Below are 25,708 nucleotides of genomic sequence, written 5' to 3' on the forward strand. Positions count from 1 at the left end.
CTGAAATTACCTCATAATAATAAAATTTCATAGTAAATATACCAACTGATTTCTTGCTTATTCATGTAATTTTTAAAAATTTAAATAATAACAAAATAAAATAGTAGAAATTAGAACAAAAGACTTACATTTTCTATTGTGTATTTCAAGAGCTTGTCTCAAGTCTACTGTTGCTCTTCCTAATAATGCATCTGCTTTTAAAGTGTGATGACTCCATACTCTAAATTCCAATGTGGTCTGAGGTGTCACATTCCTATAGTCAAAAATCAGAACAAAAAAGATACAAGATATGAGGAATGACAACAGCTTACATTAATATACTGCTTTATGTTTATAAAGCATTTTCCTCACAACCACACTGTGACACTGCAAAAATAACTACTCCCCATTTTACAAATGATGAAACTAAAGTTCAACTAACAGTACAGGGCTGTGTGCAGCAAAGAAAAGATTCGAAACTAGAACCCACTTGAATTCAAGTCCAGTGCTCTTTCCATGCTATTTAAACCTTCATAATAATTTCTTAGCATAGCTATTGTTGTTATTCAGTCATATTCAGTTGTGTCTGAGTCTTCATGACCCAATTTGGGGTTTTACTGGCACAGATACTTAGAGTTGTTTGCCATTTCTTTCTTCAATTCATTTTACAGATGAGGAGACTGAGGCAAAACAGGTTTAAGTGACTTGCCCACACAGCTAGTAAATGTCTGAGGAGACTTTCTGACTTCAGGCCTGGTATTCTATCCACTGTACCATTTAACTGCCCTTCCTAGTAGTAAAACCTCAAAATTCTGTGTCAGGGAAGCCTAATTTTAATCAATAAATCACCTGAAATATAGAGTACAGAATATTTTTCAAATAAATATTGCTTGTTACTTAACTACAAACAAGAACTTGAAATGGACAAATATGATAAATAAAGATAAACCTAATAAAGAGATAAGAATGATCTGTAAATATCATGTTAAAGTACAGACTAAAAAGTTTATTATCCTTGTATAGCAACTGTATTTTAATATAAATAAGGTCTTGTAAAGTATTTGAAATGTGTTGCTAACACCTGATTGACAACATGTCAAAATAAGTTTTTAAATCTGCATTAAATAAGTTTCATAAGATTTAACTATGTAGAGCTTAATCTATAATCTATCTGAGAAATAGAGAAAAAAATGTCAAAAAATACAGCAATGCCAGTTTAACACTTCCTTAAAGTCTTATTTATACTGTTAAATTTCTTAAGAAGACCCTTTTTTGGTATAGAGGATAGAGAAATGAACTGATGGAGACCTGGGTTTGAGATATGGTTCTGATACAAAGTTCCTATATGACCTTAGGGGCCTCTCTGCCTATCTGGCTTTCAATTTCGTCATCTGTAAAATGAGAGTGTGGGTGTGTGTGTTCATGCTAAGTCATTCATAGTTGATCTTTATACAATATTGCTATCATTGTGTATAACGTTCTCCTAGTTCTGCTCATTTCATTTTGCATCAGTTCGTGTAAGTCTGCCTAGATTTTTCTTGCTCATCATTTTTTTTTGAGCACATTTAATATTTTATTTTCTCCCAATTACATGTAAAAAGAAATTTTTTTTTAAAATTTTGAGTTCCAACTCATCTCCCTCCTCCTTCCTTTCCCTCTCACTGAAGGAAGCAATTTGTTTGTATATATTCAGTGATACGAAACATATTTCCATATTAATCATGTTGTGACAGAAAACACAACTCCCTGCCTCCCCAAAAAACCCCAAGAAAAATAAAAGTTTATATGCTTTATCTGTATTCAGTCCCCCATTGGGTCTTTCTCTGAAGGCAGATAGTATTTTTCACCAATTCTAGTAAGCGTAAGATTTAAATGCTCCTCCCTATCTCCTCCATCTTTCCCTCCACTGTGCTGTAAAAGCTCTTTTGTGCCTCTTTCAAGTGAGGTAATTCAACCCATTCTACCTCTTCCTTTTCCCTTCTCCAGTCTTTGTCTTTCTCAGTTCTTAATTTTTTAAAAAAAATTCCCATTATATTCATCCCATTATATTCAATTCACACCCATGCCCAGTGTCTATATAACTTCTAACCACCTTAGTAATGAGAAAATTCTTAAGAGTTACAAGTATCACCTTCCCATGGAGGAACATAAACACTTTAACCTTACTGAATCCCTTATGATTTCTCTTTTCCTATTTACCTTTTATGCTTCTCTTGAGAATTTTGTATTTGAAAGCCAGATTTTCTATTCAGCTCTGGTCTTTTCATCAGGAATACTTGAAAATTCTCTATTTCATTGAGGAAATTTTTACCTCCATGAAGCATTATCCTCAGTTTTGCTAGGTGATTCTTGGTTGTAATCTTAGATCCTTGCCCTCTGGAATATATTTCAAGCCATCCAACTCTTTAAATGTAGAAACTTTTAAATCCTGAGTTATCCTATTATACTTAGGTGCATGATATTTGAATTGTTTCTTCTTGGTTGCTTTGCAATATTTTCTCCTTGATCTGGGAGCTCTGGAAGGTGGCTATAATATTCCTGGGAATTTTCATCTTGGATCTGTTGCAGGAGGTGATTGGTGGATTTTCAATTTCTATTTTACCCTCTGGTTCTAGAATGTTAGGGCGTTTCCCTTGATAATTTCTCTAAAGATGATGTCGAGGTTTTTTTTTTTTTTTTTTAATGGCTTTCAGGTAGTGCAACAATTCTTAAATTATCTCTCCTTGATCTATTTTCCATGTCAGTTGTTTTTCTAATGAGGTATTTCACACTGTGGTCTATTTTTCTTTCTTTTGATTTTGTTTTATTGCTTCTTGATGTCTCATGAAGTTATTAGCTTCCACTTGCCCAACTTTAATTTTTAAGAAGTTTTTTCTTCTCTGAGCTCGTGTATCCCCTTTTCTATTTGGCCAATTATACTTTTTAAGGAGTTCTTCTCTTCAGTGAATTTTTATCTTTTTCCATTTGGACAATTCTGCTTTTTAAGGAATTCTCTTCAGTGAATTTTTGTGTTCCTTTACCATTTGGCCTACTTTGTTTTTTAAAATATTATTTTCTTCACTACTTTTTCTGTGTCAAACTTTACCAAGTTACTGACTCCTTTTTCCCCATGACTTTCATGTAGCATTCATTTCTTTTCCCATTTTTTTCTCTATTTCTCTTGTCTGATTTTTAAAATCTTTTCTGAGCTCTTCCAAATTCTTTTTTTGGGGCCTGAGACCAATTCACATTTTTCTCTGAGGCTTTGGATATAGGTGTTTCTGTTGCCTTCTTTTGAATCTGTGTTTTGATCTTTCCTATCATCACTGTAATTCCCTACGATCAGGTTCTTTTTTTTTTGTTTGCTCATTTTCCCAGCCGTTTTCTTGACTTTTAACTTGATATTAAAGTTGGGCTCTGCTCCTGAGACAAAGGCAGCCTTGTCCCAAGCTTCAGGTCCTTTGTCCCACTGTTTTCAGAACTAGTTCTGGGGATCTGTAAGTTTTCAGCTCTTCCAAGATGGTATTATCTAAGAAGAAGTGTGGTTACTCCTCTCATGGCCTGTGCTCTGGTCTGAGGGCAACCACAAGCACTCTTTTGCACCCTGTAACTGTAATCAAGGTCCCCTGGCTCCTCTGAGGCCACAAGCTCTGGTATGCGAATACTCTTCTTCACTCTGGGATTGTGACCCAGGACTGTGACCTGGATCTGCGTATGAGCAATGCCACAGAGTCCTGTACCCAATGCCAGCAAAGGGATCCCTGTAATCTTCTGACCAGTTGTTCTTCCCCCTTACTAACTTTAGGTTGAAAGCTCTGTAAGCCTCCACTGCCCCTGCTGATTCATTTGCCCCCAAGACCTGTGATGGAGTAGCCTATACTGAACCATGCTTACACAGTATGACAGACCTTTCCTGATGACTTTGTAAATTGTCTTGAGCTGGAAAATGGTTTCATTCCACCCTTTTGTGGGTTCTCCCCCTCCAAAATTCAATTTGAGGCATTATTAATATTGTTTCGAGGAGAATGTGGGAGAGCTCAGGCAAATTCATGCCTTTTCTCCATCATCTTATCTCTGTCCTTCAGTACAAATTTTCAATTAGCAGAGTCGAAATTATTAAAAGCTTTTTTTTTTTTTTTTACAGTATCTACTAGAGAAGACACCAAATATTCACATGGACCTATGACCACATCAATGTTATTCCTTTGATGCTTCATATTAAAACATACTCATCCATGCTTGCCTGACCTTCCTGTACAATTCTGGTCCCTGTCATCTTTTCTATAAACCTATAAGAGATCATTACACTCAAGGTGCTAGGGGGTCTTTCTCTTGCTGTCTTAACAGCAGCAGGGATTCATAACACATAAGATTCTACTCATTCAGAATCAATGAAAACAATGTGCCTTATATCTCCAAAACACTATAGGGTACAGAGGACTCACATAAATCTCAGAACGATCTTAGAGTCCAACTAAACCAGATCTGAACTAATATACACTACAACATTCCTTGAAGTTCTTCTCCTTGAAGATTTTCATTGAGGAAAACTGCACTGCCTCCCAAAGTAATCCATTTCACTTTTAAACAACTATCACTGTAAGGAAGTTTTTCCTTAGATCAAGCCACAATGTTTTTTTGAAATTTCCAACTCATTGTTCCCTGTTCTGCTCACTGTGTCACTCTAGTCCTTCTTTCATTTGAAGGTATCAGGTTCCCCACTAAGACTTTTTTTTTTGACATCACCAATTAATTCAATAGACTGTAAAACAACAGTTTTCAGTCTCCTCATAATCATACCACCTTGTAACTTACTAATGAACTTCCCTAAAATGTGTCGCCTGAAACTGACCATGATACTCTAGATGTGGTCTGATCAGAGCTGCTTACTGTGTACTGCCTCTCTCACTGTAGATAACACTGCTCCATTAATGCAGCCTAGGATTACAATAGCTTTCTTGGCTACCACATCACTATTAACTGATCTTAATTAGTAATTTATTAAAATCCCAGTAACATTAACACACAAATGATTCGGTCATGCCTCTTCTAAGATGAGTGGACTTTAGGTATGATACATGAACAACAGACTCTAGTTCTGAGGAATAACCTAGCTTGATCAAGAGAAGTTCATCAAGGAATGACTAGTTACCATGTAATTAACTTTTCTGATCATGACTCACAAAGATTGTTTTCAGAGGTGTAAAGAAGCTATCATTTCAATCAATGGGGCAAGCAACCTACACAGATGAAATTACAAATCCTACAAGTAGCCGAAACATAATACATATAATCAGGTAAATCTATGGGCCTCTCAACCACATGACTCAATTTCCAGTCTAGGGCTTTATCTACTATTCTCATTCTCCTCCCCCTACACATATCTATGTGTAACATACACACATAAATCCATACACTCACATATGTATATATCCAGATCTATGTGTATAAATACACATATAAAGCTATATATCTACTATATAAAAACAGATCTGGAGATATAGGAATGTACAAAGAATATAAATAGCTAGCAGTTATATGACATTTTAAGGTTTGCAAAGAGCTTTACAATTATCTCATTTAATCCTTACAACAACACTAGAGATGTGTTGTTATTATGCCACTTTGCAGATGAGGCGACTGCAATAGAGGTTAAGTGACCTGCCTAGAGTAACATAGCTACTAAGAATCTGAGGTCAAATTTGAACTCCTATCTTCCTGACTCCAGGTGCAGCACTCTAACTATGAAGTAACCTGGTTAACTATAAATGTATAAATACATATAAATATATGTATGTACATATATACCAATACAGATCTACACCTATTTATCATAGATCTAGATACATGTGTATTTGTATCTTTGTATTGGGGAGGGGGGAAAAGAAAAAAGGAAGAAAAAGAATAAGAATAGTGCCAGAATAGAAAAAGAACAACGCCAGAAGTTATGGCTCATGTGTTTTAGAGATCCATAGATCAACCTGCTGACAGGTACTACAACTCAATCACTTCAAGGACTAAATGATTTCATCTGAGTAGGCTTCCTAGTCCTTGGATTTAGCCTCTAAATTTCTGTACATAGTCCTTGTTAGTCAAAAATTAATTACCTGATCTATGGCCGTGAATGTGCGATTAGAGAAGGGGTCAAATTTCAGCTATCTTGTGGCAACAGAAATAATAAGATGCAGCAACCGACAGATATCAGTGAGGTATAAAAATGATGGTTGCCTCAGAAGAGGAGAGAATTTGGGGGTAAAGATAATAAGGTATTTAGAGTTTGAGATATTTTTAGGATACTAAGTTGGAAGTGTCCAGTAGGCAGTTGCAGACATGGGACTCAAGAAAGAGTTGTAGCCTGTTTTATACACACTTGCACATATATGTGTACAAGAGGGTACACACACATACACATACATATATACACACACATATGTATGTGTGTATATGTATATTATGTGGTTAAGTACACAGTGTGTATGTGGATGTGGATAGAGCAAAAATATACATACAAGATATATACTGTACTATGTACATCCAGTTCGTCTCTCTCCTGAGTTCCACTGCCACGTTGCCAACGGCATATTGGATATTTCAAATGATGTCCCACAGACATCTCAAACTCAACATATCCAAAACACAACTTATCTTCTTCCTCTCATCTCCCAAGACCACCATAATTTTTACAGTCACCAAGATTCATAACTGTGGCATTATCCCCAAGTCCTCACTCACTTTTGTTTCCATAAACCGCTGATGATGAGTTAGCTTCCAAATCTTACTTTTTCTACATCCACAAACTTCTTCACATCTGAACTCCTCTCTAATTATACAGTAACCACCACAGGTCAGGGACTCATTACCTCTTACCTAGACTACTGAAAAGGGCTTCTAATTGATCTCATTTCCTCAAATCTCTCCCTAGTCTAATCTATGGTCCAACAATCTAGTTTTTCCTTAAGTGAAGACCTGATCATGTCACTCCTTTATTCAACAAAATGCAATGGTTTCCTACTGCCTAAGAATAAAATATTAACTTGTCTGGCTTTTAAACTGTTTCACAACTTGGCCGTAATCAATCTTTCTGGTCTTGTTATACATTATAGTTCCCTTCCTGTACTGCAGGACATAGCCAAAACGGACATGTCTCTCTTCCTCACAAAGGGAACTATATTTATCTCCATGTTTTTCACTGTTATCTACCATGTCTAAAAGGTTATCTACCTACACACACACAGACACACAGACAGACACACAGACACAGACACAGACACAGACACACAGACACACACACACACACACACACACACAGACACACACACACACACACACACACCTCCACTCAAGACAGAGCTCAATCATCAATTTACGGGCTGAATAAAACAAGCATTCCTATAAAGCAAAGTAGGACAGGGGGCTGTATATAAGAATATTTATCACATCCAGTGTGATTTTCCTTATAAGCACATATTCAAATAATGTCCACGGGACTATAAGGCATAGCATTAGGGCAGATAGTAAAGTCGGGAGAACTTAAGAACACAGTGAAAGAACAGATGCTAAGGCCTGTTGATCTTCCATTTCACAGGAAAGCTTATAACTGGGGACACTCAGCTCATCTAAGTAGTATGAACAAACAACACTGCTATTCCCCACCTAGCTGCCCCAGGGGGTGAGAGGAGTCTAGAATGGCAGAAAGATGGACCAGTAAACAAGAGGGAAGCTCTACCTAATCTCTTCTCTGGTGAGATCTCAAGTCAAGGGTGCTTAAAGGAAAGGCAAGGGGGAAAGATTTCCATCTCCCAAAGTCAGCCAGATAGGGCATAAAGATCTGGGGTTCCTTGAGGGATGGGCAAAGGAAAGGATGCTCCTACTGTAAGTTCTTCCTTGACTGGATGGGGCCTGAAATGTACAGGAAATTGATGCAGCCTTATGTGAGTAAAATAGATCAAGTCAAGTCAAGCAATAGGTATTTATTAAGTACCTAATATTAATTGCTTTTAGTGATCAAAGTAATCAAAACACTTAATCAATAAAAGGCCCTTGTTGGGCCTCAATTTGATCATGTGAAAATGAGAGGGCTGGACTGAATGGCCTCTACTATCCCCTTCCAGCTCTGGCTCTGATTCTCTGATCCCATAATTATAAACCTTTGGTCTTCTGTTTCTTAATCCTGAGCCATATTTTCCAACATGTTTTTTACCATCTTCTCTTACACTGATTTTTATATGTCATAGATTATCAAAGAATATAATTTATGATTTAATCAGGTCTCTTGAAAAAAAATCAGAAATTTTACAAACAATACAAATTCAACAATATAAATTTTACAAACAATATAAATTCAACAATATAAATTTCAACTGTATTTGGGGTAGTCTTCATGCTTTTGCTTATGAACAGCACTGCAAGTCAAGATAAGCAAATGTTTTGCTAAATTAAGTTTCTTGTTTTCTTTGGAGATAACAAAGAAATCAACTCCACCAATGGGCAACTCCTTTATTTGCCTATCTCTATAGAAAATTTGAGTAAGCATTATATTTTTCTGGTTTCTTTTACAATGAGGATGCAAATACTCATACAACTCAATTTCTTTAGTAATACATGGAACCACAAGTTGGTGGATGATGATCTTTCATTTAATATAGCAATTAACTAGTTTTTAACACAGCCTGTAGTTCTGAGCACTATCTGCTCCCTTTTCTGCCACAATGTCCACAAAAGAAGATATAGAATCCACAGAATTGAATGCAATTTGTGTTTTTCTTTATTTCATGGTTACTAGGGCCAAAGAATTCATCACCTAATGGTCAGGTTACTGACACTGACTTTCTCTGTGCTTAGGCAGACTAGTCCTTGGAAAGTATGTCACAAAGAATATACTTTCTGCTTTTCCCTGTATGGCACAGGGTAGCTAGGTGGTACAGTGGACAGAGTATGAGGCCTAGAATCAGAAGGATCCGGAGTTCAAATAAAACCTCAGAAACTCACTAGCTACTATGACCCTGGACAAATTCATTTACTTCACCTCTGTGTTGTTTCCTTATCTACAAAATGGGGATAATACCAGCACCTATCTCCCAGGGTTGTAGTGGGCATAACATGAAATAGTAATTGTAAAGTACTTAGCACAGTACCTGGTACATAGTAGGTACTACATAAATGTTACCCATCATTATTATTTAGCAGCTATAGCTCAAATCAGAACTTAAGTACTACTTATATAGCTTTTGAGAACCCACAGTCATCTCCATGCCACAATGAGGTGTCAAAGTAGGATTTGTTGTGAAATAATGATACATAAATACAAGTTACTGAAACAAAATACTTACACGGTTAATTGTTCATCCCACTTTGGATTAGAAGAACTACTGGATTTTGCTGTTTTCTTAATTTCTCCATCTACAGATAATTCTGCATAGATAGCTGTTCCAAACCAGTTCTTTTTTCTTTTCAGTTTGGCACTAGAAACTGATAGAAATATGACAATTACTATAGCACGTATCTTATAAAAAAAAGGCATATACTTAGAACATATATGTTCTAAAGCAACTAGTATCCTTTACGTCTTGGAATCTGAAGCACAAGTATGCTGGTTAATCCTCTCAAGAACCTTCAGCAAATATCATGCTGTAAGAAATGATGAATATGAAGAATTAAGGAAAATCTGGGAGAAATCTGTGGGAGGTGACATAGAATGCAATAAGCAGAACCAAAAGAATATACACAATGACTGTAAGGTAAATGAAAGGATCACTAAAAGCAAGTCAAACTCAAAACAACTGAAAAACCAATAAAGTTCCCAAACAACAGATTAAAAAACAAATAAACAAAAAACCAAACACCTTCCTTCTTCATAGCTGAGAGGCTAGGGACTGCTAGGGTAGAATGTTATATACATTTCCAGAGACAGTCACTGTATCAGATGTTTTTGATAAATTATTTATCTTTGTCACAAATTGTTTAGCCTTTCTCCACAAAAACATCAAAAGCAGTCTTTATCTGGAAGTTCTTAGTTTCCCTGAAAACCAAGCGAGTACCCACTTGTGGAGAAAGGCTGAACAAATTATGTTATGTGAGAATGATGAATATGATCTAAAGTTGGGGGGGAAGGTGGGAATCACAGTTCCAAAGAAACCTAGGAAGGCTTAGAGGAACTAGTACAGAATGAAGTGAGTGTCTAAACCAGGAACACAATTTATATAATTACAACAATATTGTAAAGACAAATAAATTTTAAAGATTTAAGAACTCCGAATGAAATATGCTAAACATTTCCTGAAAAAAAGGTAAGAGAATCAGGGTGCAGATTGAAAAATACTGTTTTGGGACTTGGCTAATTAGGAAACGTGTTTCGTTTTGCTTGATTATGCATATTTATTACAAAGGTCTTGTTTTTCTTTTTCAACTGGGAGGTGCAAAGTGAGAGAGGTATATTAAAGAAACATAGTGTGCTTTTAAATCTGCTGAACACTTTTTATGTTATCTTATTTGTTTACACTAACCATGTGAGGTGACTGCTTTTCATTTCCCCACTTCAAGGATGAGAAAATTGAGAATGAGATTAAATGCCTTGCCAAGAGTCACACATTTGTAAAGTGTCTGAGGCAGGGTTCAAATTCAGATCTTTTTTGACTAAGTCCAACAGTTCCTTCTTGGGGGAAAGGCACATTTTTTCCATTATCTCTTTATATCCCAGGACATAGTTCAGTGCCTTTCAAGTAATAGGTTTTAAATGAATGTCTGTTGGATTGGATTGGCTGCTGTGACTTCCTTGAGGGAAGATAAAAACCTGTTTCTTTTCCCACTTTCCCCAAACTACCCCCTACCCAGATTAAGCATCATAAACTTACTCTTAAGAAGCCATTTACCTTTAGAGAAATGGTTTTTTCTTTCCTCTTTTTAGTCTTTGTTATGGGAGAAGTTTTCTGGGAGGAGAAGGGTGAGGGAATTTTTAGGAAATATAAGTGATGCAAGAACAGAAGATATCAATAACATTCTATTTTTAATAAAAAATCACCAGGTACATTTCACAGTTATGGGTTAGAGGAAAAAGTATTAACCAAACAAGAGATTAAGTTGATCACAAAAAGTAAAAAAGACAATTCTAAGCTTATGAAATTTTTAAAAATTTTATACAAAATCAATACAGGTAGGATAAGAAAGTCATCAAATGGGAAAAAAATCTTTGCCTTAAATACCTCTGAAAAGCACCTCATATCCAAAAGCAGTTCAAATATTTAAAACCAAAAGCTTTTCTCCAATGGAGAAGAGGCCAAACAAAGGCTATAGATAAATATTTCTCAAAAGAACACTTGCAAACTATTAACAACACATGAAAGACTGTTCCAAATTACTAATAATAAGAAAAATAAACATCAAGTCTAAGGTTTCACCTCATATCCAGAAAATTTGCAAAGATGACAAAAGAGGGAAATTTATCAATGTCAGAAGACCGAAAGGAGACAGGCACTCTAACACATCATTTGAAAGACACATTCTTAACCACACTTTGCCAATGATTACTTAGTAATTTAAAATTAACCGTATATAAGAAACCACATAACTAGCTCACCAAGAAAAGCACTCCCATGTCCACAATTATCAACACCAGTTTACCAATACCAAATTACAAAATACCAAGGATCGAGCAGCTTCCTCAAGATCATTTCAGCTTAGCATCCATCCCCACTTCCTACTCATACCTTACTTTAGCCACTAGCCATCTCCACTCTATTTAGCTTACTTCCCACTAACATCTCCAGAGAATCCCCTCTGGCTCACTTTTCTGGTTTCTTTACTCCAAATTAGCTATCGTATCCTTCCTGCATCTTTTCTTTTCCAAGTTAACATCCATATCTTCTTCAACTAACTGAACTTAAGAAATCTCACCATAATCCTTGCTTTCTCCAGATACTATCAATGCCCGTCTATATATGAGCACAATATTTGAGGTATGATTTAAACAGAGCAAAACACTTTGATATTACCATCTCCCTAAACCATGACTCTCATAACACAGCCTTAAACTATACTAGTTTTCTTAGCTGCCATATCACACTCTTGACTCCTACTGAGCTTCAAGTTCACTGAAATTACAAGCTTCTTTTCAGGTTAACTGAATTGCAAACAATACTCTCTTCAAGGAGCACAGTGTATAGAGTGCCATCCCCAGAGTCAGAAGATTCACCTGAAATCTGACCTCACAAACTTACTGGCTGGATGACCCTGAGCAAGTCATTTAACCTTGCTTGCCTCAGTTTCCTCATCTGTAAAATGAGCTGGAGAAGGAAATGTCAAACCACTCCAGCATCTTTGCCAAGAAAACCTCAAATGGGGTCATTAAGAGTCAGACACAACAGAAACAAATGAAGAACAAAAATTCTCTTCAAACCCTAGTTTCTAGTCTTGCTTTTGAGGTTTTTCTATGTTGCTGTCTGCTGCAAAGATATTAACAAACTGATGAAAAATTAAAGTAAGTCATAAAGTAACTGATGCTATGTCTAAAAGAGAGATCATCATTTTTCAGATCCCAATTGGCCATATTGTGCATCCTGGCTCCCAAACAGTGCAAGACCCAGACAGGAACCACATACAAGAACACAGGAAAAAAAACTACTTGCCATATAAACTCTGAAGTGACTACCTGCTCAGAGGTAGGTACAAGTCATACACAATAATATCCATGAAGACAGAAAGAAAAAAACAACGCAGAAACTACAACCAAAACACTACAGAATTCTTAAAGTCTTACCCGACAACCACTTTCCTACTTACAGAAGGGCTGTGATAGTCAGACCAAGGTATTCTAGCAGTTCAATACATAAGGAAATGTAAGGTTAGCTTAAATACCTGATCCTGACCTATTCTACCTATGGGCAGAGTTTCTGATGCTTATTTCAGCTTAAGGAAATCAGTAAAATTGGTTTGTGGCTTGAAAGTTACTGAACTCTTCACTTAATCGTCATGTAACACTAAGTTCCAAATGTATTACATTATCCAAATACGTCATATCATAAAAAACATAAAGAGGACAAAGGAGATACCTTTCAAACTATGACAGAGGTGGGGGGGGGGAGAAAAACACCACATTTAACTGAAGATACAAAAAAGAAAAGAAGACAGATACTTTCAATTACATAAAGCTTCTGCACAAGCTAAATTAATGGTGTGAAAATTAGAAAGAAAATAGTTAACTGGGGAAAAAAATCTTTGTAATAAAATACTCTGATAAAGGTATAATATTCATGATATACAGGGAATTAATATAAGTATATAAGAACAAAAGTCATTAATTCCCTGAAAGATTAAGTGATCAAAGGATATGAATAGGCAACTTCAAAAAAAGAAGAAAGGCAAGCTATCAACAACTGTATGAAAGAATGCTCCAAATTACTACTAAGCAATCAAAAAGCATTTATTAATCCCTATTACATGTCAGGCAATGGAATAGCAAAATTCTTGACCTCAATAACCTTACATTCTAATGGAGAAAATAACATGTAAATAACTAGACACACACAAGGTATATACAGAGTAGATGGGAAATAATCTCCAAGGGGAAGGTACCAGTAGCTGATGAACTGAGAATGGCTTCCTGCGGAAGGTGGGATTTAAGCTCATTCTTGAAGGAAGCCAGGAAAACTAAAGAGGAGAAGGAAGAGCATTTCAGGGATGGGGGACAGATGGGATGGGAAGATTTCTAGTGCTATTTGTAAGGAATAGCAAGTACACTAGAATAAGTGGATTACATAGTATGTGAAGAAGAGTAAAGGACAAAAAGACTGGTAAAGTCAGGAAGTAGCAAAGTTGTGAAGAGCTTTTAAAAGCCCAACAAGCACGTTATAATGGCTCCTGGGGGCATTCCTTTCCTATGGGGAGTTTCCTGAGTGTATGTGGGAAGGGTGTAGGGAGAGGTGGGAGCTGATGGTCAGACTTACACATTAAAAAAAAAACAAAAACAGTTAGCCAAGTGGATGTTGAGTGACATTAATATACATTAAAAAAACTATACTTAATCCAAGTTCATAGATAATCCTCAACACTTTCTATCCATGCAGAACAGTAACATATGTGTAACTTTTAGCTTATAAATTTCCCTGGGACATTACTTAGAGAAGTTAAGTGACATGACATGTCCATGGTCACAAAACCAATACATGTCAAAGGCAGGACTGGAATTCAAGTCATCTTGACACCCAGACCAGTCATCTATCCATTATGTCATGCTATTAGTTTGATCTCAGGCTACATTAATATATACATAATGCCCAGAACAAGGGATCTGACAACCTTTACTCCATCCTTGTCAAACTCTATTCGGAGGACAATATTTCTCCAAGTGTGGTCTTTGGCCCTCGGGGGTCCCAGTGACCTTTTCAGGGAGTCTGCAGGGTCAAAACTATTTTCAAAAAGGTGCTAAGACATTATTTGCCTATTAAAAATACTTCTTCCTTTTCCAACTACAAATCTGTCTGTGTGAGGGCAGATTTTCTTCACATACTTCAACCAAAACAAAATATCACACAGACTGCATACAGAAACAGATCTGAGAATTCACCTGTCTTCAATTAAGTTAGACATTTAAAAATTTGCAAAAATATGTAAAATAATGCCATTCTTGTCACTAAATATTTGTTTTTGTCCCAGAAAAGTTGTTTTTTATTTTAAAATATGCTATTTGTGTTACTATGTAACATGGGTAAATTATTATTTTTAAAATATATATATATATATATTAAATAGTTATCAGCTTTAATATGGCCAATATCAATAAAAACAACCCACATAAACAAAATCTCTTCAGAGTTCTCAACAATTTTTGGGAATTTAATGGGGTCTTGAGACCAAAAAGGGGGGAAACAATAGCTATACTATGTACCATGCACTGTGCTAAGTGCTGGCATAAAAAGAATGGCAAAAACAGCTCCTACTCTCAAGGAGCTAACAATTTAATGGATGGAGACAACATGAAAACAATTAAATACAAACAAGATAAAAACAGGATAAATTGGGAATAATATCAGAGGGAAGGCACTGGCATTTGAGGGGGGGTTGGGAAAGGCTTCTAGCAGAAGTGGGATTTTAGCAGAGACTAAAGGAAGAGAAGAGGTGTAAAGTGTAAACAGGGAGGAAATGAATTCAAGGCATAAGGGACAATCAGGAAAAATGAGTTGGGAGATGAAATATTTGTGTTAGGAATAAAGAGAAGCCAGATTACACATAATTTGTGAGACTGCAGTGGGAAAAATGGTGTTGCCCTCCACTGTAATATAAAATTCGTAAGAGGAGAGGATTTAGTTGGGTGTTCAAGGTAGGGAGAGAGAATGAATTCTATTGTGGACATATTGACTTGAAGATATAAATAGGACATCCAGTTCTAGATGCCCAATCAAAAGTTGAAGATGCCAATCTAGAGGTCAGGAAAGAGGTAAGGTTGGATAAATATACCTGAGAATCATCCGCACAGCAATGATTATTTAATCTGCAGATAAGATCAAGTAAAGGAGTTTGGTAGAAGAAATGAGGGCACAAAACACAACTTTAAGGGCTCATCTGTGGTTGGTATGCATAATCTGGACTAAATGAGATTGAGAAGGAGCAGTAATGTCATGAAAACCTGCCTAGTGAGAAGAAAATTAAGTAGAGGGTGACTGACAGTTCCAAAGACTACAGAAGTCACAAAGGACAAGGACTGAGAAAATATCATTTGATTTGACAATTGAGAAATCATTTAGTAACTTTGAAGGGAGCAATTTCAGTTGAATGATAAAGTTGGAAGCTAGACCAAAAAAAGTAAGAAAAAGAGAAGAAAGGAAAAGGAGGAACTGACTGTAGATAGCCTCCTTCAGGTGTTTAATCATGAAAAGGAGGGGAGATGAAGGACAACAGCTAGTGAAGATGGATGGATCAAATGAAAGTTTTTTGGGAACTGGGGAGACATGGGTGAGTTTGCAAATAGTAGGTAAGTAACCAGTAAATAGGGAAAGATTGAAAACTAGTGAGAAAGTGGGGGTGGTGGAAAGGACAATATGCCAGTGATCCATGCACCTCAGTTTAAAGATTATTCTTAGTGAAAAATCTGGAAGTCAAAAAGGAGGAAAAATGAACTGAATTTGTCCAAAAGGACAAAAGCGGTAATTTGGGTAGGGAAGAGAAGAACCATAGTCACTGAGTCAAAAAAAGAAAAATCACTGAATCACAGTCAGCTAATACTTTCATTTAATGGACAAGGAAAATGAGGTTAAGAGATAAAACTAGATAAAGCAGAAGTTCTTGATCTCTTTGTCAGTCTAGACAGTATGGACTCCTCAGATTATTTTCAAACACAGAAAATAAAATATTTAGTTTTACAAAGAAAACTAATTGCAATGCAACAGTTATTTAAAAACAAAAACAAAAATCTTCCAAGATCTGAGGTTAAGAATACCCAGTAAAGTGACATGCCTATGGCCAAAAATTATTAAACAATTAAACAAAAAAAAATTATTAATTATGACTCTAGGTTCTGCAGAAGCCTCTTTAGGACCACTATTTTGTAGAAGAAATTCAGAATGGCTCAGGTCAGGTCAGCCACCACTCTAGGATTGACCAAGTCTTGAAGCCCTGTGGGTGCTACACTTCTAGCCTCTCAATGTATAACTCTTTAAGCATCAAGGGAGGGAGCTGAACATGAGCCAAAGAATACTGAGAGAGATCTTTAAAATGGATCATTAAGCATGAATAAAAATCCTGCGGGTACTTGGGTAGCATCTCTACTTTCATCAAGAAAAAGTAGAACTTGATGCCCCAGAGAGCTCTAAAGTAGGCCAGAGTTGGAACATGGCCTTGTCCTCACAATGGTCACACAAAAGCAATGAGCTGATCTTACAAAGGTGTTTAAGTTCCCTCACCTCACATATTCAATGACTCTTGTTTATAGATGTGTTTTAATAAATAGCTTATGAAAGTATCTAGATATATTTATCAAAGCACTGATTACAGAGATTATGGTAAGAAATATCCAGTAAGTACAAACTGGTACATTGAAATGGGTCCTGTAAATATGGCACTGGACTTAAGAGTTAGGAAAACATATTCAAATACTATTTGACACATTTACTCTATGTGACCCTGGGCAAGTCACTAAAACTCTAGGTCTCAATTTCTAAATCTGTCAGACTGAGATACTATACTAACCTCAAAGTGTTGTTGTGGTATATAAAAACCTTAAAGTGCATAGAAATTTCAGAGCTTATATTATTATTCAAATAGAATCAAATTTGAATCAACAGTCATAGAGTCTAAACAAATAGCTATAAATTTAGTTAACTTACCAGTCACCTGAAGCTGTGATCTTCCATTGTGGTTATTACTAGGATCAGACCGTGGTGAAGCTGTGGCCATTTCCTAGTATTCAGTTTTAGCCTATTGTTTTTTAAAAGAGAGAGAATGTATTCATTTGTCATAAAACAGATATTTGAGTGATATTTAATTTACAATATGTTATTTGAACTCTTTGAAGTTATACTAAGCTAAAAATCTATATCTAAGAGAATAATCTCTCTTTTCATACATGTATATGTGACAACTTATTTACATTCCAGGTAAAATAAAAATTTAAATAGGATTATAAACTTAAAGTTGGAAGGGGCATCTGAGTTTTTCTAGCCCAACTTCCTTATTTAATAGATAAGGAACTATGTTTCAAAGTGCTTTGTAAAGGTCACACAGGTAATAAGTAGCAGCAGTCAATATTTTAAATGAATTCCTCTAGCTTTTGTTTGAAAACGTAGCACTTTCTTTCCACTGTACCAGACTATCTCCATGTCTGTATTCAATACATAACCTTAAAAAAATTCTAAGGTCATTAAGGAAACAATTCCAAAAGATGTCTGACTGAACTTAAGTGGAGATAGTGATGCATGTAAAATCAACTAAATATTCTAATAAAGCATTTTACAATTTTCTATAGGAAAAGTACTTTCTCTATTAAAAAACCATGGAATTATGAGATTACCACTCCTTTTTATTTTTTGTCAACTGACAAGGAATTTGATACCAAAAAACTAGTACAAAAAAAGATCCATTTTTCTGGAAATGGAAATTAGAAGAATTTGGGGGGAGCAAATTCATGAGAAAATTACACACAAACAATACCTTTCAAAAGCAACATTTATAATAACCTAAAAATTATTAGCCTATACATATCAATGAATCAGATCATTTTAGTTTCTATAAGTTCCTAGGTAGTGGGAATACTAATCTAAAAATGAGTAAATCCCTGCCCTCAAGAAGGTTTATATTGTATTGAAAAGTTACATATTTTTACAGATAAGTAACAGCTATATAAAAGCATACCTTAAACCACTCTGAAGCTTTGACTGGCTGTATGTGCACCTAAAAGGGTCAAAAAATGGGCTAAGTAGCAACGACCAAGCCCCTACCTTTCCGCTCAAGTCAAAGGATGGAAAACACTGAGGTTTCAAAATGGGAGTACCCTAAATGCCAGAATTGTTTAACAATTATTGGGAAAAGAACCACTAAGTGGTCTGTAGTCTACTTCTCAGAGTTCAAAACTGAGAGGAGGTATGAGCACTTGGAGAACACTTAACTGATCAAATTCTTAGAGCACACACAAACAGTCTGTAAATGGCTCTGGTCTATTAACCACATAATAAAGAGGAGCTTCTTTGGTTGTCTTCACAGAAACAATTGGGGTACATTTAAGTGGAACTACCTGACAAGACCTGTCCCTTATTTTTGTCTTTTTGTTTCTCCTCCCTATGTGCTAGTGTTCGAGAGAGACATAATGCCATAAGGGTAGAAGTCTTGAAGTACAGGTCTCCACTCTTTGCCCGTTTGTGTGTTTTTCACACCTGTTTCCAGGAGAAGGAAATTGGAAGTTACAACCTTATAGAATTTTCAAGGTTAGAAGAACAGTGCTCTATCCATTGGCACATTACACTGAGCACTGATATTATTTCCTGTAATGTAAATGTAAGGTTAATGGTGGGTGGGGGGAAGAGTTAAAAGATCTTTGAGGCCCATTAACAGGCCTCAGATACCTTTTGTTAATTTCTAATGTGGAATTAATGGAAAGAAATGCTAGAAAGGTGGCCTAGCCTTACCAGATCACAAATTGCATTACAAAGCAGCAATCATCAAAACCACTTGATACTGCCTAAGAAATAGAGAGGTACACCAGTGTAATAGGTTAGGTACTCAAGACACAGTAGTCTATGATTATAGCAATCTGCTATTCAATAAACCCAAGGACCCCAGTTTCTGGGATAAGAACTCACCGTCTGACAAAAATTGGTAGGAAAACGAGACAACAGTGTGGTGGAAAGTGGGCATAGAACAATGCCTGACACTGTACACGAGAATAAAAGCCAAATGGATACATGATCTAGGTATAAAGACTGATGCTATCAACAAATTAGAGAAGCCAGGAATAGTTTATTTGTCAGATTTATGGAGAATGGAGAAATTTATGACCAAACAAGAGACAGAGAGCAATATGAAGTGCAAAATAGATAGTTTTTATTACATCAAATTGAAAAGTTTTGCACAAACAAACCCAATGCAACCAACATTAGGAGGGAAGCAGAAAACTGGGAAAGAATTTTTGCAACTAGTGTCTATGATAAAGGCCTCATTTCTAAAATATATAGAACTTAGTCAAACGTACAAGAATACAAGTCATTCCCCAATTGATAAATGGTCAAAGGATATGAAATTAAAGCTATCTATATAGCCATTGAAGAAATTAAAGCTATCTATATAGCCATATGAAAAAATGTTCTGAATCACTAGTGATTAGAGATGCAAATCAAAACAACTCTGAGATGCCATATCACACCTATCAGATTGGCTAACATGACAAAACAGGAAGATGATAAATGCTGAGGGAGATGTGGGAGAGTTGGAACACTAATTCATTGTTGGTGGAGCTGTGAGCTGATCCAACCATTCTGGAGAGCAATTTGAACTATACTCAAAGGGCTACAAAAATGTCCATGCCCTCTGACCCATCAATATCTCTTCTAGGACTGTATCCCAAAGAGATCATAAAAATGGCAAAGGGCCCCACATGTACAAAAATATTTATAGCAGCTCTCTTTGTGGTGGCCAAGAACTGGAAATCAAAGTCCCCATCAACTGGGGAATGGCTGAACAACTTGTGGTATATGAATGTAATGGAATACTATTGTGCTATAAAAAATGATGAACAGGAAGACTTCAGAGAGACCTGGAAAGACTTATATGAACTGATACTGAGTGAAAGGAGAACCAGGAGAACTTTGTACACAGCAACAACCACAGTGTGTGAGGAATTTTTCTGGTAGACTCAGTTCTCTTCACAGCAATGCAAGGACCTAAAACATTCCCAAAGGACTCTTGGGGCAAAATGCCATCCGCATTCAGAGAAAGAACTATCAAACTGGAACACAGAATGAAGCAGACTATTTTCTCTTGTGTTATTGCTTTATCTGAGTTTTCCTCATGGTTTCTGCCATTCATTTTAATTTTTATATGCAATTGACTAATATGAAAATGTGTTTAATAAGAATGCATGTGTAGAACCCATATAAGATTACATGCACTCTCGGGGAGGGAGGCAGAAGGGAGAGGGAGAAAAATCTAAGACTCACAGAAGTGATTATAGAAAACTGAAAACAAATTAATAAAAAGAAAATTTCTAATGAGGCACTGGGTTTTGCCCTCCAGCTCTGAAAAAAAAATTTATCTATCGAGAGAGAGAGAGAGAGAGAGAGATACTGAGGTGAGGTTTTACTTTGGGGCTTATTTTTTGGAAGGTTCATGTGACAGATGAGACTCTGGGTATCCTTTTTAAAAAGCCTCCTCTGCTTTGAAAATCCATATCCTGGTGCTTCTCTCTCTGGTGATGATGAATGTATTGCCTATGGTCAGAAAGTTGGAAGCCCTGTCTGTTGGTCTTTCTGTTTGCAAGTTCTGCTTGTTACTCATTCAGAGAAAATAATTGCTATTCCTGCTTTTTAAAAATATGCCTGAATAATTCTGCTCCGTTCCTCATGTTAATAACTCTGTCACTGTTTCAAGTATGTTTCCTGTAAACAACATTTTGTTAGATTTCATGTTCTAATCCCCTCTTCTATCCTTTTCTATTTTGAGAGTGAATTCATACTTTTCACATTCAGAGTTACGACTGTTAATTATGTTCTCCTCCAACTTATCCTTTAATCTTTTCTCTCTTTTGCTCTGAGACCCTCTTGCAAAGAAGTAGGTGGCGAAAAGTGAAAGATCAACATTAAGGGTGTGCAACTGAAATATTTGCTAACTTTGCCTCTTTATCAACAGCCTCACCCATCAATTCCCCTTGGAATTTCTAGTTCTCATGATGTTTTCTCCCTTTATAAAACCTCTTTGGTAATTTGGTACAACATCAGAAGCTTTACTTCTGAAAATTCCCTCCCACTAGTCTCTCTTCAATGCTTACCTTTTCATAGTAAATTGTTTTACTGTTGAATTTAATGTACATTTACACAAAAACCTGTGTACAAGTAATGCAGATGATAAGACACCCGCTTCCCCTAACTCTTCCTCTACTTTTGCATATTCTTTTTGTCTGCCAATTACTGAAGATAACAAATTTCTCCCTCTTCTTCCTGATTTTTTCCCAAAATGTTTAATTTTTTCCTGTGCTTTCTTTTAGTTCCTGGAATCAACTCATTTTTTTCCTTCTATAACTCACATTTCTTCTTAATCCACGGAATATGTTAATTATATTTGTTATTTTCTTTTATTTACTCATTTCCCTGGTGGGACATCTTTTTTAGTACTTGCAGACTTTAGGTGGATTTACCTTGGCTTTGACTACCTTCCCTAATATTAATTCTTCCTACACCTCCACTGGCTCCTGGCTTTTTGTTTAGATCTTGACTGGATATAGATGTGAAAAATGTTTCTATAATCACAATCTTAACAGCACATATGAAAAAAAAAAAGGGAACAGGATACAGGCAAGTCAGGTATGTTGTTGTCTAAGGTCTCTGTCTGGCTTCCAAAGGGAATTGATGGGTGAGGCTGGGTTATAGCAATGATTTCTTGAACAAAAGATTATGACATTGTTCAGTGGATCAGAAAGCAGCTTTGCAGTCAAGCAAAGTTGAACCAAGGTAATGAGCTGTTTAAAGTTTGGTACCTGGAGACTTCTGAATCACACATGGCCAAGATGGAGTACTAGACATTTTTTCAGATCCTCATGGCTTTTAAATATCTCCAAAACAGAAATTATAAGATAAAGTAACTTCAGTTGTTTTCATGGAAAGAATACCAGAAACCCAAAAGAAAGCTTAAAAAAACCTATAGCCCACTGAGCATCCCCTCCCCAACCACCTACCATGATATCAATAACAAGGCTCCACACCACAAAACCAAGGAACCAATCTATGGGCTTGCAATAAGACCAAACCCCCCACAGACTAATCCCTCTTCTCCTTTCTAGTGCCATAAAGATCTGGACTCTAGACCTGCAGAAGTCTGCTGGGGCTTGGGTGGCCATCACCATACCAAAATTCTGTGCTATATAAACATTTCTGCAACAGAGGAGAGGAACACAGAAGAGAGGACAGCACATGTGTCTGGGCTTGATATAGAGCTCAATCCCACCCCCATTCCCAGAGCCTAAGAAATCGCCCCAAGATGTAACAGCACCAATGTGACAGCAGTATAAAGTGCTTGGCCAGAGAAATGGGAAGGAATGGTAAAAGCACTTTATAGGAGGATGGGTATGTGGGACTCTACTAAGTTGGAGGGAAAGAACCCAGCATCACTTGAGACTGTTCTGTACTCACAAAAGTTGCTTGCGGCAGACATGTAGATTAGTGTACAATGAATTAATTGCCCAGCATGCAAAGAGACTGTGCCTTTCTCAGATCCTGCCCCCAAGAAAATGACCATAAGAGGAAAAGGAGACAGAAAGTGACCAACAGAGGAACATAAAGGAAAAAAGACTAAAATAACCAATGACTTCAGGAACAAGAAAACTCAAATTTAACATAAGCAGATAAATCAAGAGGGAAAGTATTAGCTGTAGAAGAAAATATGCCCTACAGATGTGGTTAAAAAAAAAAGTTGAGACATCTATAAATAAATGCTGCAGAATAAAGGAAAATGATTCAACACATGATGAGACAGGGGACCCTGTGGTCCCCTGTGGAATTCAAGGAGAATGTGGAACCACAGGACTTTGTTTCAGAGTGTTTTACAAGAAACAAAATTTTAAGAGGAAGATTTATCATCTGCACAGTAAAATTTGAGACAAAATAGAAAGACAGTTATCTGCAATGACGGGAGCAACTAGGTGGTACAGTAGATAGAATGTAGACCTAGAGTTAGCTTTCTCAGCTCAAATCCTGCCTAAAATGCTTACTAGTTATATGACCCTGGACAAGTCTAACCCTGTTTACCTCAGTTTCCCGATCTTCAAAATGAGCTGGAGAAGGAAATGGTAAACCACTTCAGTATCTTTGCCAAGAAAACCCCAAATGGGGTCAGAAAGAGTCAGACAAAAGAGAGAATAGATTGGGAATGCATGAATACAGAAGTGAAGAATAATCCAGAAGATGAGACGCAAAAAACAGTAACATTAAAAGAAAATATGATCTCCATCCAAGCAAAATATATTGATCTGGAAGATATGATGGGTAGAGAGACAAGTGAAGGATTAGAGGCTTCCTAAAATAAAATGACAACTCAAAATTCCAGAACACTATAATGCAAGAAATAATGCAAGAAAACTGCCCAGAATTTCTTAACACAGACAATAAAATACCAATTGAAAGAACCATAGCTTGCCTTCATCTCCAGAAAAATGCCCAAGACTGTAAATTCTAAAACACACAGTAGTTAAATTTAATTCAGAAACAACAAATTCTGGAGGTAGGCAGAAGAAAGGTCTCCAAATACAAAGGAAATGCCATTTGAATAACACAAGACTGTTCTGAACCCACCAGAAAACACAGGAGGAAATGGAATAACATGTTCTAAAGAGCAATGGAACGCAGGATGCAGCCCAAAATGATGACCCTGTAAAACTAAGCTTGAAGATGAGGTGAGTGTATTATATGTCTAGTTCAAATCAAGGCCCAACAATGAAAGGAAGGTGATTCCTATGATCTCAAGAACAGAAGAGCCTGCAGGGGGCTGAGTGAAGAAGGGGAGGGAAGTTGTAAAAATGAAAGGGAAAGAAAGTGTTGTTTTGGTGCTGGTAGGGAGTTAGACTAATGAATGTTCCTATGTGTTGTGAAGGGAAATGGGGATATCATTCTGGTTGTGATTTGGGGGAATCTGGTGCTTGAAAAGACTACTCATCCTACCAAGGGGGAAGAGGTGGAATTCCTGGGGGGCAACTGGCACCTGGAGGAATGGAAGGACATAAATTGAGAGAGGAAATTTTGAGGCAAATAATAAAAGAAGGTAATCAGGAAAACAGCAGAGATCAATGATATCAGCTGCATAATCAGGGATCTGATTATAATAGAGGAATCCTACCATGGGACAACGTCTTCTCTGTCACATGCAAGGCAGTATTCTGGGATTAAGGCACAATGGAAGATGGGAATTCAAGGGGAAGTTCTACAAGGCAGTAACAGAAACTGCCTAGAGGAGAGAGCTCAGAACCAATACCTCAAATGTTTTGATTCCATGAGTAATACAAAGAATAGAAAGGGACTTGTTAATAATAGGAAATAAGCCAGACAATGAGGATCTACAATGGAGAGTGAGAAAAATCCTCTTAGAAGGGACTTGAAGTTCAGTCATATCAGCCATGCCCAATTCTTCATGATACTATTTGGGCTTTTCTTGGCAAAGAACTGCAGTGGTTTACCATTTCCTTCTCCAGGTCATTTTACAGAGGAAGAAACTGACGCAAACAGGGTAAAGTGACATGCCCAGGGTCACATATCAAGTAAGTATTTGAGGTCAGATTTGAACTCAAGAAGAAGAGTCTCCCTTACTCCAGGCCTGGCACGCTATGCACTGTGCCATTCAGGTGACCCTAGGAAGGGCCACAAAATATGAAAATTTTAAAAATTAATGGACAGGACAAGTTGAAGGGTAAAGAAGTCCTTTAAAAAAAAAATTAGCTAAAGTACCTTAAGAGACACAGTACTGTGGTTATAACAGAGCGGGAAAAAATAATTTTTAAAAAATACCCAACACTAGAGACAAACAAAGGAAAAAGCAAACATAACTCATAAAAAGTCAAATGTGAATGAATTAAACAATACAATAAAACAAAAACTTTGACAGAGTGGGCAAGAAAATCAAATCCTACAGGCTATTGCTTACAAGAAACACATTTTAAAAAGAGAGATTGTCTCAACATCCAAATTCAAAATGGAAACTAATTGAAATACAAACACAGACAGTAACTCAATAGTGACATGAGACTTCAATATCCTTATCTCATATTTGAGTGGCAAAGTAGATAAGAGTGCTGAGTCTTAAGTCAGGAAGACTCATCTTTTGAGCTTCATTTTGATCTCAGACATTTACCAGCTGTGTGACCCTGTCTAAGTCACTTAACTCTGTTTTGCCTCGATTTCCTCATCTGTAAAATGAGCTGGAAAAGGAAATGGCAAACCACTCTAGTATCTTTGCCCAAAAAAGCCCAAATGGAGTCATGAAGAGTTAGATATGACTAAAACATCTGAATAACAACAAAAAGATAAATAAAAGGGAAAATACAGAGCTCAACAAATTGCAGAAGAAATTAGGGTTT

General features: G+C 36.5%; 1 protein-coding gene across 11 annotated transcripts in view; it reads right to left on the bottom strand.

The window, feature by feature from the left end:
* The window catches only part of WWP1 (WW domain containing E3 ubiquitin protein ligase 1), a 148,422-nt gene that overhangs the window by 68,162 nt on the left and 54,552 nt on the right, over positions 1-25,708 (bottom strand). For 10 of the 11 annotated variants that reach the window (XM_072603633.1, XM_072603638.1, XM_072603634.1 and 7 more), the window contains 3 exons: positions 17,271-17,361; positions 9,288-9,426; positions 129-253 (listed from right to left, as the gene is read on the bottom strand). In XM_072603633.1, coding sequence (XP_072459734.1) covers positions 129-253; positions 9,288-9,426; positions 17,271-17,340 — 334 coding nt within the window. In that variant the 5' untranslated portion in view covers positions 17,341-17,361. Of the gene's footprint in view, positions 1-128; positions 254-9,287; positions 9,427-17,270; positions 17,362-25,708 lie in introns of those variants that run through there. The other variant, XM_072603643.1, reaches the window with a different exon arrangement.

Source organism: Notamacropus eugenii, chromosome 4 (genome assembly GCF_028372415.1).
Source record: "Notamacropus eugenii isolate mMacEug1 chromosome 4, mMacEug1.pri_v2, whole genome shotgun sequence".
In the NCBI taxonomy this organism is placed as follows: domain Eukaryota; kingdom Metazoa; phylum Chordata; class Mammalia; order Diprotodontia; family Macropodidae; genus Notamacropus; species Notamacropus eugenii.